Source organism: Corapipo altera, unplaced genomic scaffold (assembly GCF_003945725.1).
Source record: "Corapipo altera isolate COAL_440 unplaced genomic scaffold, ASM394572v1 89, whole genome shotgun sequence".
Lineage (NCBI taxonomy): Eukaryota > Metazoa > Chordata > Aves > Passeriformes > Pipridae > Corapipo > Corapipo altera.
Window position 1 is genome coordinate 915,521 of NW_020884968.1, and position 17,547 is coordinate 933,067.

General features: G+C 39.7%; 1 protein-coding gene across 3 annotated transcripts in view; it reads left to right on the forward strand.

Annotated features, from left to right (window-relative positions):
* Window positions 1–17,547, forward strand: part of ELMO1 (engulfment and cell motility 1) — a 316,776-nt gene that overhangs the window by 239,046 nt on the left and 60,183 nt on the right. The window contains exon 1 of one of the 3 annotated variants that reach the window (XM_027665023.1): window positions 12,456–12,655. The exons of the other annotated variants lie outside the window; for them this stretch is intronic. Coding sequence (XP_027520824.1) covers window positions 12,599–12,655 — 57 coding nt within the window. The 5' untranslated portion in view covers window positions 12,456–12,598. Of the gene's footprint in view, window positions 1–12,455; window positions 12,656–17,547 lie in introns of those variants that run through there. 3 annotated transcript variants of the gene reach the window in all.

Here is a 17,547-nt window from a genome sequence, read left to right on the forward strand (position 1 = left end):
TAAGTAAGAAACTTCTAACTAATAATGTCTTTGGTGGAGTAAATATCAAGTGTTTCAGGCATACAATTCTGGCTGTTAACATTTATCATTGGCTTGGTAAGATAAACAATTGCTGGATGTGTGTCAGATTCTTTGGTTTATAAAGCACTTTCCTGTCAGATTTCAGTAAAGAATGCAAAAGATACTTTCTAATTTTGTTAACTGTTATTGGGTTCTGGTAATTGAATGAAGTTTAGGGGTTTCTGTCAGAGAGATAATTGAGAAATTTGTAATGGGAAGAGTATAGGTAAGCCCCACAGCTAATTGTATAATTTTAAACTTAAACGCCAGAGCTCAGTTGCTGCTTGTTCCAGGAGTTTTCCCAAGCTATGATTTAAAGGCTTTATTGCACCAAAATCCCAGAGGTTGTTGCAGTTTGCAGCAGTGGGCTGCCAGAAGATAATCACAGTGTGTAGTTCTTATGATTGTAAAGAAATGTACACATTTTGTCATGATCTCCTGCATAGGCAGACACCTGGGCCTGAATCCAGATCCTTTAAGATCATACCCTTGATCTGATGTCCTCATCATTGCTTCTGAATCATTACTGCTGGCAAACCATTTAACTTAACAAGGCTATTGGCATCTCTGATGCCACAGCCCATTTGGAGCATCTATCTGTTCCCAGTGCCTCAGGGCACCCACGAAGGTGAACATCGCAGGTTGTGTGTCACTTTTGGTGCAGAGTACAGCAGTCCTGCTTTGCGATTTCAGTCACCTCAGCAGTATCCATTGCTGATATGAACACTGTGGTTAGGGTCCAAACTCAAAAGCTGCTTAAAAGGAACACCAGTGCAGAAGGCAAAACGTTGGCTGTGTTGAAACAAGTGCCAAAACTCTCATCAGTTTTAGGCTGGTCCTCCAAATCAAGGGGCTATCTTCCTCCTGGAGTGAAGTGGTCAAATTGTACCGTTAAGTGAGTCAAAAGACATCTCCTAAAGAAAGTGAAAGATGTCAGAGAGCTCTATGTGAGTCAGTCACAAAACAAGTAACAATTTTTGTTTCTGATATATAAAAAAGACACTAGGGATAACAGCTCGTTACTTGCTTTGCTTTCAGGATGCAGGGAGACAGGAAGAGAAAGAAACTACTTGTAGCCAAGTTGGCTGCTACAGTCCAGCAGCACAGTCAATCAAACTGTTTCATCCTTCCAAGTTATTCTGTAATGGCACTGATTTATCTTGCTGCCATGCAATTGTCCCCTGTTGATAATTCCAGTTTTGTCAAGAGATGACAGAGATTTTACAGAAAACCTGCAAGCTACTTTTGCCAGCAGCAAACAGCAGGAGAGCAAAGTAAGATTTCCTTCTTTTCACTGATGCCTATAAATAGTCCATGCTAACCCTAAGAGCCTTGAAGAAGTAGGGAATCTTTTTTTAAAAAAGAATGCATTATTTTTAAAACTACATTGACTCAGCAGAAGTAGATGTGTGTGCTTTAGATCATGATAGGTTGATAATCAAGCCCTGCTGTGAATGCTTAGCACTTTAATTCTGGCTGTAACATTTTACATTTATTTTAATTCAGCAATGGACTGGCACAAGTCTCAATATAATGGTCCAGAAAGGAGACTGCTTCATTATTGTACGTATTTTTTTAAAAAGGTCTTATTTACAGTTTTTACAATTTAGTTCTCTGTTTCTTTGATTTTCCCTGTGTATGTGGGAAACAAAGGAGATAATTAACCAAAGTGCATTTAATTTATATCAAGAACATGTTGCTTAATAACAAATCTTGGAGTTCTCTGTTGTGCTAAGCAGAACTAGTCACAGAAGTCATTGCATGGATTTCATTGGTGTTACTCGAATATGCAAATGCTATCCAAACATGATTTGAGCTACTTTGAAAAGTATAACAGGTTTCTTAGGAAAGCTGAGTCCCTTGGTCTTGCAGACAGGAGGGTTTTTTTGATATGGCACTAGTATGCATGCATCCAGTTAGAAATTATCAGAAAATCCAGATTTATGTAATAGGAGAAGATAAATAGGATGCTTACCATTGCTGAAGTAAGAAGAAAAATTATCGTCTCTGTGTGTATAGATGTTATAAATAATCTAGAAATACATCACCTTTTGGTTTGCCCTGTAGTTGTAGAAGACTTCTTACTACTACAACTCACAGGATCATCACTGGAAATGTAAATTTCTGCAGAAAATGCAGATCTCTGTTTTGCTACATTAATTTTATTTTTTTCCTGTAATTTTAGGCATACTTAAAAGATATTTAAAAAAAAAATGTAGCTAAATTAGTGCATATACCATACTGACAACAGTATACATACTGTTTAAGTGAAACAAGGCTGTAAAACAGCCTAAAGATATTACCTACCAATCAAGTCATTTTCCTGCTGTTATTAGTCTTGAGAAGGAGTTGAGTTCTGAAAATACTATAGAAAGTGTGAGCTTGAAAAGGAAGAAAAAGAACTAATTTCTACTATTTTATGTGTATTTTGGGGGTTGATAGAAAGGAAGATTAAACTGTGTGTGTTTGAGAGCAGCATTTGATCACTTGAGATTCTGTCTGCTCTGCTCTTAATCTTGTAGTATTTCAAGATCCTTAACCATCAATTTCTAAACATGATAATCCAACCCCCTGCAGTCAGTTGTGTTGATCTCATCAGGAGCCACACAGGACTTTCTGGTCTTTCAGTAGAAAGTGGTTTAATCTAGCAAGCAGGTAGGTGGTGCTGAATTTTCTTTTAAAAGATTTTGGCTTGCCTAGTAGTTGGTTTCAGTCTAATGCTTAAATGTCATTCTTTTATTTGGGTCTTCTGAAGGTGGCCTTACTTCAGTAATGATGAAAATCATCCCTGTTTAGAAATCTCACCTCTGGTAAAACTTAAGTTAGCAAAACTTAAGTTAGCATTGTGGAAAAAGAGCTTTCCTGTATAGGCTGTTCACTTTTGCTCACTGATCTGGCAGTCCACGATCTCCCCAAGTGCTTTGCTTTAGTAAGGCTTGCCTTGCTGCAGGGTAAATAAGACAGAATACCTCATTTAACTGTCAAAGATTTCACTGAAATATCAGCATGAGCTGCCTACAACACCTCCAGTGCGGATATCCTACCCTGCATGTTCTAGATTGCTATTAGGAAGAACGAGAAGGGGAGCCAATTCTTCAGCATGTTGCTGTGCAACACCTTCCTCCTCCAAAAGCTGTAAATGAGCCTTCAGTATTAGGTGGATCTCTTTTAAATACTAAATCATAGCACCTTACCTTCCTTTCTGTTTTATTTTAGCAATTCAGTCCTAAGATAAAAGAATTCAGAAGAAAAAGTAACAGGATAATGCTGTAAAGCCAGTGGTCCTGTTTTCAACAGTGTGAGTATCAGGATTTAGACTGCATTTTTACAGATGACATCCAGTAGCTTTTCAGTGACATCAGTGGGCTCCAACTTACTTTTAGAGAGGCATAATAAATTCTGTGTTGGCCAAATTGGTCACTTAGAAGCTGCTCTCCAAGCTTATCATAGGAACAAGCTGCAGAGGTACATGATGCTAACTTACAAGCTGTTACATACATGCTAATTTAATATATCTCTTCTGGAAATCTTTAGTATACTTAGTTAAAACCAGGAAAGGTAGTAAAGGGACTTGTCTCTAAAGCTCTGGAAAGATAATTTAAAGTTGCTCTGAGTGTTACCAGAGCAGAATAATGGCCAGAAAGTACTCAGCAAAATCCAAAGGAGGAAAGCAGGATGCAAGTCCTTGCAGCCTTTGGGGGCAAAGAAGAGTGAAGAGTGGGAAAAAGCAGAACAGTAAGCCAAAATTTGTTGAAGCTGGCAGTGTGTGTTGTGAAGGGAGGAGAAAGCAGTTATGCCATATCCAAAATGGAAACACTAAGACCAGCCTTGAATAAGATGGTATTATTTGTATTTGGCAGGCATCCTATCTCTGAGAAGCAGCAAAGGAGAAAGAAAGCACTGTCTCATGGTGAGGTTGGTGACTAAGTCAGACTGACACAATCTGCTTCAGTTCCTCCATCCACCACAGATTTGTTGTGCCACCTTGAACCAAGCAAGAGAACTTCACTCTTGCTCCCTGGCTTTTCACCTCTGTCATCCATGAGCAGTAACACTGTCCTGACTTAACAGGATTTTGCAGGTATAAAGTATACAGAGCAAGCAAAAATAGACTTGTGCCCATAGGGTTTATGTTACCTTGCAAACGAGCTGCAATAAAGTTTACAGATGTAAACCCATTTATTAGCCAAGGATGCTTTTGCAGTTACAATACTACAATTCTAGTTTCTTAAAGGAGATGTGAAATTTCCTTGAACAGAAGTGGGTTTGTAGAGAAGTAAGAGTACCCAGTGCTATGTGCTAAACCTGAAATTGTTTCTTGTGTTTAGTAAACTTATTTCTGTCTCACTGGGTCCAAATGAGGGCTATCTTTCTTCAAAACTCAATATTATCAGGGTTAGAGCCAAATTTGTGTCTGAAAGAGCTAACATTTGAGTAAGTATACTATATAATGTGTGTTAAATGATAGGCCATAGCTGTGCACTGTCAAGGTTTAAAACTAGACTAGTGATGCCAGTTTGGTTGGTTGTTGAACAATACTGGGTCAAAGAAACATTGAAGGTTGTGGGCAGCATCACTGTTACATGATTGGGGTGTCCCCCACCATGACCAGAGCCAGTGTGTCCTCCTGCTGTGCACTTATGCTTTCTCAGAACCAGATGCAGGCCTGCTGTGTCATAGGAGACATTCAAGTTGGCTTACTGGGGAGGAAGGAATGACGGCTTTTTCTCAAGAAAAGGAAAGGGAGGGAAGACAAGAGAACAGGCCATATTATTTGCTTTGGAGACAGTAGGTATGTCACCTTCAATGAGATGTGTATTACAGAGTTATTTTCCACCTTGTTTCTACTTACACAACTGTCTTAGCGTAAGTCCTGGGATTGGAAAAAGTATTTCAGTAATTTCTGTGTCATTTACATTTCACAGTGCTTCCATTTACATTGGGATGCTTTAGTTCATCAAAACAAATAGAAGACAATGTAGCATCTTCACCATGCTGACCAAAAACCAACCATCTTCAAGGAAGAAAAGATTGGAAATATAAATAGCTACCAAAAATGTGTCCCTGCATTTAAAAAATGCTGAGTTTTAGGATGTTCCTGCTGTTACTGCCTTGTCTCTCCACCCCCTTTTTTCTTTTTCTAGCTCAATAGTGGCAGCTGATATAATAATGGGCTATTGCACAATTTTACACCTAAGGTACACGGTCATATTTTAGAACCTGACAGTGTTCTCTTTCTGGAATAGGAACACTGCTTGCAACCCACAACTGAAACAATTAGCTATAAAACAGAAAGCAGCTTCATTAAAAAAAAATAATTGTTCTCTGGCTTACAGATAACAGTTTATGAATTTGTTAAAAGAAAGCAAAAGAAAAAATTCAAGTAGACGTGTGAACAAGCCTCAGAGTACTTCACCAGCTTTTACGGGTTTTGAGAATATAAATGATTTCAATTAAAACTCATTTGAGAATATATGATAGAAGAAAGGGCTGTGACAACAGCAGATGGAGCAGAATAGAAATGGTAATGTTACTGTATATACCTGCTTGCAATAAAAACAGCAACTTAAAGGAGGCATTTGAACTAGACTTTATGAACATGTATCCTTATAGCTTTTATTAGTGGGTTATTCTGTTCCTCTCCGAGTTTCTCTTGACCCTTTTCTGAGGGTTAAATTAATCCTTTGTGTAGCTTAGCTGAGAATAATGAAGTTGCCCCAGGGTACAAATGTAGCCCTTGGGTTTGACCTACAGAAGGCTGAACCTCTATTCTTCACTATGTTTTCAGGCACTTTTGTTTATTTTTGATTAATTAAAAACACCCTCTCCATTCCCCAGGCTTATGTGCTCTCCTGTACAAAATAAAGGAGGTTCCAGTGTCTGGCCTTTCTCAGCCTATCCATACCTACGCAGAGACAGTGGAAAATTCTGCTAACGAGGGAATCTTAATGACCCTGATCATGTTTGTGAGCAAAAGGGCTCATGTTCTGATAGAGCTGATGTGGGTAAGGTTTATGATGTGAGGAACAGTTTGGATTTCTTTTGGATTGCTACAGGCTGTTGTTTGTGTTTCTGGAGCCATAGGTATGGCTTGCATTTGGTCAGTAAGGCAGAGCCTTTTTTACTGAAGGTGAATTAAACCAGCTAGAATTTGATCTAGGGTAGACAGTTCTGGGCCCCTCAGTTCAGGAAGGATATTGAGGTGCTGGAGCAGGTCCAGAGAAGAGCAACAAGGCTGGTGAAGGGACTCGAGCACAAGTCCTATGAGGAGAGGCTGAGGGAGCTGGGGTTGTTTAGTCTGGAGAAGAGGAGGCTCAGGGGAGACCTCATCATTCTCTACAACTCCCTGAAAGGAGGTTGTAGGCAGGTGGGGGTTGGTCTCTTCTCCCAGGCAGCATCAGTAAGACAAGAGGGCATGGTCTTAAGCTCTGCCAGGGGAGGTTTAGGTTGGATATTAGGAAGAAATTCTTTACAGAGAGGGTAATCAGGCAATGGAATGGGCTACCCAGGGAAGTAGTGGATTCTCTATCCCTGGAGATTTTTAAGATGAGACTGGATGTGGCACTTAGTGCCATGGTCTAGTAACCACAGCAGTGTTGGATCAAGGGTTGGACTTGATGATCTCAGAGGTCCTTTCCAACCTGGCTGATTCTATGATTTTATGATTCTATGAAATGCGTGTTCTAGTTCCTATGTATTGTATTTTTTAAAGGTTTCAAAACAGATGCTTTTCTCTTGACAATTTTAATACATCACTGTCCATGAATAGTGCTGGTTTTGGGTCCAAAATCTGGCTTATTATCCAGTGTGAGAAACAGATTGGAATCTGGTCCAAAGTCCATTGTTCTGAGGTTTTTGACTGTGGTAACTTTCCTCTTTCTTTCTTTCTTTTGAAACACTTTTGTAGCTTACTTACATTTTTTTCTCACATCCTTCTTTCTACCATGTCAGTGTGCAGGTAACACGTAGTGGCCACATGGATGCTGGCACTTTGCTCTGAGGCATCAAAAGCAAAATAGAATTGACAGAGAGAGAAGTTGCATCTTGAGAGCACAGCAAGAAAGCATCTGACTCCTTTTCCTCGGTGCCATGAAAGCTAGGTGGAGCCAGCCAAATCCACCTCTCCCCTCACTCTTTTCTTCTTTAACCCTCTAAAGTGCCTGTGAGTTGGGGTTTAAGCTGGATTTAAAACAGCCCATGTATATCAGGTTTATTCCTTCGCAAATCAGGAGATTTGCACATCTGTCTTAGCATAAGCATTTCCTTTCAGTGTTCAGTAGAGCAGAGAGAGACGGGATTTTTGTCATGAATAAGAATGGACAGCTTCTGACAACTTGGAAATCTCTAGAGGTATAGAGAGCACCATTGTACTGAAATTTGAGAAAGGTTAAGTTTTCGATATGGTCACAACCAACCCGTGAACACCTAAAGGAATTTACAGGAGGTGTTTAACACATGCCAGTGATGTTTCTGATGTCCCTCCTGTGTTGTGTGGTGGTCCTTCGCTGCTTTAAATGTTTGATTACTTAGCTACCTTCTGCCAAGAGGGTATTTTCAGGCAAAGAAAAGAGTGGTAGCTAAGAAAGACTTCTTTTGAGATCTGTAGTTGTGTTGGATTTGTTTTGTACTGATTCTAGAGAATGCTGATTAGTATAAATCATCTTGCATTGCAACACTTGACCAAGGCCTATAATCATGTCACTACTTCAGCTGTGCCTGTTTGAGAAGTCCCCAGATTAAGCAGAGTACTTATGGTGAGAAGTCCCCTCTTTGCCAGCTGGGAGGTTGAAACCAGCTGCATTCTGAAATTTGAAAGAGAGAAAGAATCCATGAACTGCTTAGTAAAATGGTCTCTTCCTCACTACCCTAATCACACACGTATGCTGAAGGCTGCAATCAGCTTTTTTTCCTTTTTTTCTTTTAAATCAGACAGACGAAAAGAAACGACTAATAAACATTGAACTGAAAAGGATCACTTGGGTCATCTAGGTCCCATCCCTGGAACTCAGTAATAGACATAAGAGCAGAGGAGACCATTAAACTTCTATTCCAGCTGTCTTGTTGCATGCTTCAGGGCATGACATTCCCTGTTCCCAATGTTCTTTAAGCCATGTAGATCCTTATGGAGAACTAAGTGGCCTGCATAATGTGCCAAAGGACAAATCAAGGCGATTGCTTATCTCAGGATTTCATTTCTTATATGAAATGGTATCTGAAAATTACATTTCTTGGACAAAGTTCCTGGGTAATTCAGGGGAAAGCAAAAGTACCCAATGTTTTCAGTTGCCCTCCTGGATCTTGTTCTCATAGCCTTAAATGGCATTAACTTAAACCCTGAGTGTGTGCAACACATGCATGAGAGGTACTAATACTACCCATAGCATTAGTTTGCCTTGTCTACTCTCTTAGATGTGATAGTTGCCACTCTTCAGCTCTGGGGAATAAGACAAAAGGAGAATAACTCATGAAAGAATTAGATTATGTGTCCGAGGTCATACAAAGGCACCTGTGGCAGTCAGCAGTTAGATCTGTGCAATTTATATATTATCAGAGTGCATAAATTAAAAGGGATTACCTTCTTTCAGTTGTTTTGGGGATTTTAAGTGAGAAATGAACCTTCAGGCTCTGTCCAGACTATGGTCCTTGTCAAGTTTTTAACTCTCCTTTATTCTAGTAGTGCTAATTGGTATTATTGTGCTATCTGTAGTTAAGGAGAATTTCTGGGTATCCATGAATATGTCAAGCTTCAGTCCAGTCTTTAAAATCAGCCACTGTTTTGTCACTACCATTTCCACCAGCCTTCTCTTCTTTTTGTGGGGCCTTCTTATTGCTGTACGCCCCGGCAAAGACTTGGCATAGGGACCAATATTTGCTTTCTGGTAGTATAGGACAAATATTTGTATAATCAACACAGAACAATGGCACAGTGGTAGCTAGACTAGATCTGGAAAAGCACAATAGAAGCATTGATATTACAAATATAATACCTGGTTAATAATGAAGTGCAACGAAAAGTACCATGTTTTGGCTATGGATAGATCTGAGTGCAGGAGAACTTTGAGCCCTGGAGGTGCCATAGTATGCTCCAGATATTTGTGTTAAGAAAAGAAAAATTAGCAGTTGTGGATATAGTGCACATACAATGAGCATTTGTCACCAGTAGATTGATCCTGTGAGATCCTGAGCATTATCGGCTCTCAAAAATTTTGATGTCAGTTATAAAAAATAAAACTAGACTCCTAGTGCAGGAGACAAGACTAGAAAATTCTCACACTCCCCCCCCAAAAAAAAAAAGAAAAGTAAAAATCTAGGAACCTTTTGTTTTGGAGGAATGTCTGTGTTAAAAATAGTACTTTTCATAATTGGGTATGTCTGCCTTGTATGTAACATCCCTGCTTTGTGCACCAGATGAAAGTCACATCTGTGGCTCCATTTGTCTAACAAGTAGTTTTCCTGCAGGCTCTTTAATATTTACCCTGGGGGGAGTTCATGGACCTTATCTAAGAGGAAGAATTACTTTGTTGTGGCTTTGACATGCTCTTTAAATAATATTCAAAAACCATCTGAAACCACATTATATAAAGAGGAACCTTTTTGTGAGTCTCAGTGGAGAAAACAAGAATGAGAAATTTCCCTGTTCCATTTTCTGACTCTACTGTTTCCTAGCCAAGGGCTAGGAAGCTGTTTAAGTCACAGGACTCAGTAATTAATATTAAAATAGACAAAAATAAATCTGGAGGTTTTTCTCTTGCTCTTCAGTGTCCTTATTCACCTGTTCCCCACATTATTCAGATGGCTTCCAGACTGGCATGTTTTTAAGCACTGTCCTACTTCTACTGGTATTTGCTGTACAGATCACAGAATCCATTCCTCATCTGACAGAATAATTTAATCCTTGTTCTCTAAACCACTTATTGAAAAATGCATCTACTGGTCCTGCTTTAAGCCCTGCCCTGCTTTAAGTCCCTGCTTTCTCCAGCCCTGCCCTGCAAGCTTGCAGGATGAGCGGGTTGCTAGCCAGTGATGTGGCAGAGAGCTGACCCACTGGATGATGGTAGCTCACTTAGAGCTTGTCATGGTTTGAGATAGCCCCAAAATTCAATTCCCTAGCTCCATCCCCCCTCCCACATCTCAACCCAATGTGAGATGGGTTTTTTCCAGACAAAACACAACCAGACTCAGAATGGGGGAAAGGGAATATATTACAATGACTGTACAAATAAATATTATAACACATTATACACACGATCACAACTATCTCTACCATGACATACAGTATTTACAATGGATCAGATCTCTTCTCCCCTCCAAATAAAAGTCCAGGAGGGAAAGAAGGACAGATCCCTTCCAGTCCCAAAGCAGCAGCATCTCTTCCAAGGCAGCAGGTCTTCTCATCTCATGCATGCAGCAGCTGATAGCTGGATCTCTACCAGCACTCACGAGAGAGGTATCCAAGCCCCCCCCTCGGCCCCGTCGTCAACCAACCAAGGGGTCTTCCGTGGGCTTCGTAACCCCAGACAAGGCCATTTCACCACGTCATATCACGAAGACGCAGGGGGTCTTCATGACGGTCTGGTATCTCCAGGAGATTCAAGCTCCTTGCAGGGCCTCTGTGCCCTGTCTCAGGCTGCGAGCTTCTTTGTAGCTTGCAGCAAGGGAGGGCCTCAAGGTCAACCTCCACACACCGTCCCGGCTGAGCTCTCAGGACGACTGAGCTTCCTAGCTCCTTTACTCCATCTAGGACTTCTAATCAGTAAAAGTCCACCCCCTCCATTTTGGAGGGATCTCCAAGGAAGTTTAGGGGAGTTTTGCAGTTCTTACCCCCAAACTTTCTCTCTGTAGAAACTTAGTTCTGTTCTCTGCTGCCGTTCTTTCTCTCTCAGGTTTGCAGAAGTTCTGCCTGCTTTGCTGCATGGTTGTTTTGCTGCTCTCTTATCTTTTGGCTCTGCGCCGCCGCTTTTCCTCCGGTCAGTGCTGGCTGCCGTGGCTTTCAGTATCTCTGGTTGCTGCTCACAGTGGAAAAGCATCTCCCAGCTTAACTACAGACACTTAGCCCAGTCTAACACTGTTCCAAGTCTCTGCAGTCCCCAGTTGGGGCTGGGGGGGCCCCGGAGGCCCCAAGGGGCTCCGAGCCCCCTTCCTCCTGGTCTCCTACAACATGGCTACTTTCTTCTACTCGCCAAACTACAACTCTTCTCTTCCGGTGCTTGTGATATGTTTATATTTCTGCAGGAGCGCTCATTGGACAGAACTTCAAAACTTCCAGGGGTTTCCACCCCTGGGGGTTACCACTTTTCAGCCTCTGGGGGAAAACAAGGTTCAAACCACTACAGAGCTGAACTCAAGGTGCTCTCAGGAGCTGATTTTGCACTCTGAACCCGTGACTTACAGGAGCAGATACATTCTTGCATTAGTTGAAATGGAAAGTGATACAGTTATGATGGTGGGTTTGATTGACATTTTCAATTGGATTTTATCTTTCATTGTGAAATAACTCCCTTTTTCAGAAAATCGACCACTGAAAGCTCTGTGAGGATAGTCTTAGTGACAGCCTTTGAATAGCCACCCAAGGGTAGTGGCAGAAGCCATCCCCAGTATCTCACCCTGCCCTAGCAGTCAGGTCCAGTCTCTGATCTCAAGAAACTGGGAAATCGGATGTCAGTTCCTCTTTTTGTCTTCTTCAAACATGCCTGTAGTTTGGTGATGTAAATGTCAGCCTGCAAGGAATCAGGATTGAGATCACCCATGCATTTCATTCTTAGGACTTAGCTGTAGAATTTGAGTTCACTTTAAAGGCAAATACGCTGAAATCTTATTAAAGCTCCTTCCCTGCTTGAAAATAATGGTTAAGGTCACAACAGTAGCAGCAGCAGCCAAACATTCCAAAAGAAAACCTTTTTGGTTTGTGGGGTGGGGATGATTGTTTTTCTGTAACATTAAATCTCAGCTTGGCCTTGGCAGGGAACAGCCATGCTGCTGCTGTTGGAACAAGACAGAGAAATGGGCTCTTTAGTTTTGACATCCCTTTAGCTTTCTGGCATTCTGGAGGATCCCCAAGGCCCCATGGAAACCAGATGCATTCCTACTGCAACAATTAATGTAACCAACCCTTGCAGGAAGGGAATATTTGGGGTGGGGGGAAACATTACTGTATTTTCTTTTGGAAAATTCCACTATTGACATGAAAAACAGCAGGGGAACAGCAAAGATAGATTGCAAATTTTGACAGCACCGACAGGTAAATATTGGCTTTGTGCAAACAAGTTTCTATAAATAACTCGTCTGCTCCAGAAACTCCACAGATGGCAGCAGGGCTGCCGGGGTATTGATTTACCCACTGTGCTCAGTGCAGAAAAGCACAGCTGTCAGTTTTGCTGTTCTTCTCATTCTAAGTGTTGCTGCTGCTCCTGCTGAGAGCTGCGTGCCTTGTTCACCATTTTTCTTTGGAAAGTGGAGATGAAGATTAAGAGCCAAAAAAAATTAATTTAAAGAAAAACATGCCAAAACAACGAAGAATAAATGAACAACACAAAGAGTAATGATGGAGAATGCTGGATTTATGTATTCAACCTGTCTCTTGCTCACTCTGTATCAGGTAATTTAAGACAGCTCACAGGAGTGGTTTATAGAGAGTGCTTCAGGAGACCATAGTGGGGACTTGAAGGACAAGGAAAGCTTTTGAGGAGACAACATAAGAGTTTGTACATGATGGGGAGTAACAGGCTGAGGTTAGAGCTGAGGAGTAGAACCAGTCCTATCTTTTTGGAAACCTTACATGCAAATGGAGATTCTGCCAAAAATCCCTAACAGCTGGAGGTGACTTATAAATAAATACCAGCCAAATAGACAACGCTTAAAATTGTCATGATTAGGTTTTGGGTTTATATGACCCATTTGAGTGCAGTCTAAATCTCAGGATTATGATTTTCAGACAGTAGAGTCAACCAGTGCAACCACCGTCTCATTAACAAAAATGTTGATTTACAGGCATAATATCTAGAATTGCTTTTTAAAGAAACAGCTTAGATAGACTTCATAATCTCAGCTCCATATAAAAATGTTTGCCTGTGGTGCAGGTTCACTCCAAGGGCTCATCAGTAGCAGAACTGTGCATCCTCTGGGACAGATACAATGTATGCCATTTGACGGCATTTTTCTGCTGGTTTTCTGTGTAATTTTTATGTAGTTACACAATCAACACAAAGAATGAAAATGCCTCCGTGCTACATCTGCATCAGAGGTTTTGCCAAGAATTACTGGGTAAAGCTTTTCATTGTCACTTTGTCCCATGTGGTGGCTTAGGGTTTTTTTGTTTGAATTGTTTGATTCTGTGATTGTTAGATTGGGTTTTTTTACGCTTAATAGAATCATAGACTCATAGAATGGTTTGGGTTGGAAGGGACCTTGAAGAGTACAACTGCATAACTAAAATGGCAAAAAATTAAGAAGTAATAATATCTAGATCAGTGGAAACAGATTGTTGTATTGGGATTTTTAAAATTTATTTATTCGTTTTGTGAACTTTAGGTGCTGCAAGCTGAGTTTCTGTTCACTTGAGCTGGCTGTGAGGTCCAGAGCAAGAGATCTGTCCCACAAATTTCAGCAGAGTTCTTCCTGGCAGGTAGTGGCACTTTTGAGTGCTTGCCTGGATGGAGGCCTAGGTCTGCTTATTAGTCCTATTTCTGCCTGAGTTTTAAATTATTACCACAAAAGACAATTCAGTCAATGAAAATTATAAATCAAGGGTTATGTGCTTACATAAAATTCAGGCTTGACATGATTCTGTCTTGATTTTGGGAAAAAATGAGAGTAGGCAGATGAGAGGATTTTTCCCAAGATAGACCAAGAATCTTTTATGGGAGAAGCACATGAAAAACAGGGCTGTGAAATGGACCATACAAATACCTTAGAATTTTTTTAGATAACTGGCATTACTTTATTACACAAAGTACAAACATATAAACTCTATGCAGACTAGGTAATTTGTAAGTAGTAGGGCATAAGAAGTTGTCAAGAAGAGACTTCTGTCAGAGTTACAGAACGTTGTTGGGCTGACAGAGATAGATGCTAGCAATTTCTGGAAAGTCTACATATCTTTTGCCTTCATTTTTGTAAAGCATTTTTAAGTATTGAGTAAGGTATCCCAGTGTATCTTGTAAAAGAGGTTACATTGTTCCATCCAAAGCTGTTCTTTCCCCATACTAAAATTCTACCTTGATATGCTGAAACAACAGCCAGAAAGAACCTTGCCTTCTGAGCTGTAGGTCAACAAATTCACAAATAAAAGGACAGGTCAAGAAGCGTTTGGGCAATACTCTCAGGCACATGGTGTGATTCTTGGGCCTGTCCTGTGGGTCCCTTTCAACTCAGGATTTTCTATGATCCTAGGATTCTAGGTCAGCAATCTTTCTTCATGTGCGTGCGTGTGTGTGTGGCTGTTGCCCACGGTGGTTGTAGCTGAGGCCCACACATAAAGTGTCGTACTGACACTAAGATATCTGTGTCCTACCACCATTGCCGTCAGCTTCTCCAGAACTTTGTGATTTTAGATGCTGAATTCTTCATCTTTGACAGCTAGATGCATGTAATGAGATATGCAAACTACAAACTGATCTGAATATGATGTGCTAAAGGTTTCAATGCTGAATACATTTCAAGAATTTTGTTAGATTTTTCTCTCTCATGTTATATAAATATGTTGTTTTACTATAAATACCTTATTTCAAGCTGTCCCTGAAAACAGAGTCCATTCTCTGTTTTGAAATCTCATATCTCGTGTCACAAATTCAGCAGAGGAATAAAATACCAATTTGTGTCTGCTTAGAGAAGGAAGAGGGGAGAAAAAGGGCATCCTCTAAGAGCATAATACAAAGTGATGCCAGTTGTCACTGCCTTATACCAGCGACCTTGTACATTAGTGACCTGTGAGCTACTGTTTCCTTGCTCTCTCATTTGAAGTACAGTTTGCAGTGTTTTCACTGTACTGTTATTGCAGTCTTTTTTCTTAAACCTGACCTGGGGGAAGAGAGGGAAGAGTTGTGTGTTCAAAGAAAGCAACATCAAAGTATTCTCAGCAGCCAGTCAAAGCTTCAGCTGATAATAATTCTAATAACTCTGTTGTTGGTGATGTGGACTGTTTACATGGGTAACCACCTGCTTGTCTCAGGATATTCATAGCTATTTGCAGCCTTCTCTGAAGGGTTTTTTTGTTTGGTTGGTTTTGGGTTTTGTTTTAGTTTGGTTTAGTTTTAGGAGATGTGTTTGTGGTTTTTGATAGATGTTATTCAACAATAGAGCCAGCAGTGTTGGGTGCAATGTTATTGTAATAGCTGTGACAGAGATTGTTTGGAATTACAATGTTAAGGTAGATAGGAGCCTCCAAAATGTTGGACAAGAGCACTGAATAAAATTAAAAGGTAGAAAGTGAACCTCTATGCTCTATGTGGTTACCTAGAGGATCTTAAAAGCCTGTCCACAATATATGTGCCTATGCTGGTGCAGAGCAGTTATTAGATTTTAAATTAATTTCATTTTTTTTTCAGCATTATGTTCCTTTTTTAAGTCACTAAAGTTACTCCTAGTTTCTGACTGTGAGATCAAAATAATTAAGAGATAAAAAAGGGGATAATATTCATTGTGAATGATTTTAAGTCAAACTCTCACAATTTAAAGGAATGTCTAAATTGTCAGTTAAAAATATACAAATGTCATCTATTGATAATTGAAGCAAACATATTGCAAGAATTAATGTTTAAATTGCAGTGTATACTGACTCCTCATGTATGTGTAGTAGTGTATATGAATATACATTAACAATAGACCTGTACATCCTCTATAGTATTTTCTTGAGCCAATGAGTTTTCATGTCTCTGTCAAAACATGTCATGTGTTACAGTAAGCTAATGTTTTCCTTGGTTAATCACTAATCTGCCTCTGTATTGGAAAATGTTGCCATGGGCACAGCAATAGCAGAACTGAGAGATGAGCTTTTGCCTAGTTGGAGCTGAAAAATGGCTGTTTTTACTTTCAATACCCACTTGCTCAATCACAAATGAGGATAAGAGCATAAAATGTTCCACTACGTCTTTACAGTTTATTTACAGAAACATTTTTCCTATGTATTTCTCAATATGCAGATAATATTTACTATATGTTCATTACTTGGACAAAGCTCTTCTTTAGTTGGGCTTCAGATTTTTTCACCAGATTCTTTTACAAAGTGCAGTATCCTACATGTGATCAGCAAGGAGAAATCACATCCCTTTCTTCATTCCAACATGAAAAACACCCATTTTGGATATTACTGAGTCCCATTATTTAACATTTAATTACTTCTCTAAAGTACTCCATGCTGCCACAATGCTGCATAATAAGTTACTTACTTGTGCAGATTTAAATCCCAGACTGACTCTTATCCTTTATTTATGGTTTTTTTTCTGAAAGAAAGAAGATTAAACTATGTAAATGGAACATCATTGTTATTTATTTTGTTAGCATGTGCAGTGATGAGTCTTTGACCTACATTTCTTATGTGTAGTGTACTCTTGCCCTATATCTGGATAATGAATGACAGAAATATTGATGTGGGTTGACCTCTTTTTTACATAGTTTTTGGTCTTTTTTATACATAAGAAAAATACTGAGATACAAATATTAGTTGAATCCTAATAAAATCCCAAAGAAGAAAAACACTTTTTTCAAAAGAAAAAGGGAAAATATTTGGGCACAATGCCTGATACATAAAGATGTTTGGAAAGAAGATAAAGGGCAAATCTGGAATCTGGTGTCTGTTAAGTCTTCTGGAGTTTTTATGTGATGTAGATGCTTATGGACTAGATTATGCAACTAGAAGTTGCATGCTACAGTCTCTATTTCAAAATGGGGTTTTTTATCAAATTTGGGCAGAGTAAGCAAATCATCCTTAGAAAGTGACTTTCTCTGGATGCTCCAGAAAGTCAAGCTAAGATACTTATCTTCAGCCTTCCAGTGTTCTGAAGACTGTGACCTCCAAGGAATGTATGCAAAACATAGGCACTGTGCTCCTTCATGGTGGCCTTTCTTTCATTACAAATGTGATGTATTGGTATGTTGAGGGAAGTGTACATATATGACTGTATTAATACCAATGCTCTTTATGGCTCAATAGGTGAATACAAGCCTGCAGGAGTCAGTGGCATAGTTAGCCTCACTGATATTACTGTTAGAACTGCATATTTCTCATCCTTCAAAATTACTGCCTAGGTAAACAGATTTTTGAGAAAACTTATCGAAACTAAGGAACATGACCTCTGATTATTTTAAATTAGTTTGTTACACAGTAGGTGTAGGCATTATAAGCACAACATGGAAGAAAAGAATTGTTGAAGATATTTAGTATTTAAACCTATATGATAGTTTAATTCCATTATGTCTTTGGAAGTCTGATATCAATAGAGACATATAATTAGAAAAAAAAATGAAAGAGCCTTTCTAGAGGAGGAACTAGCA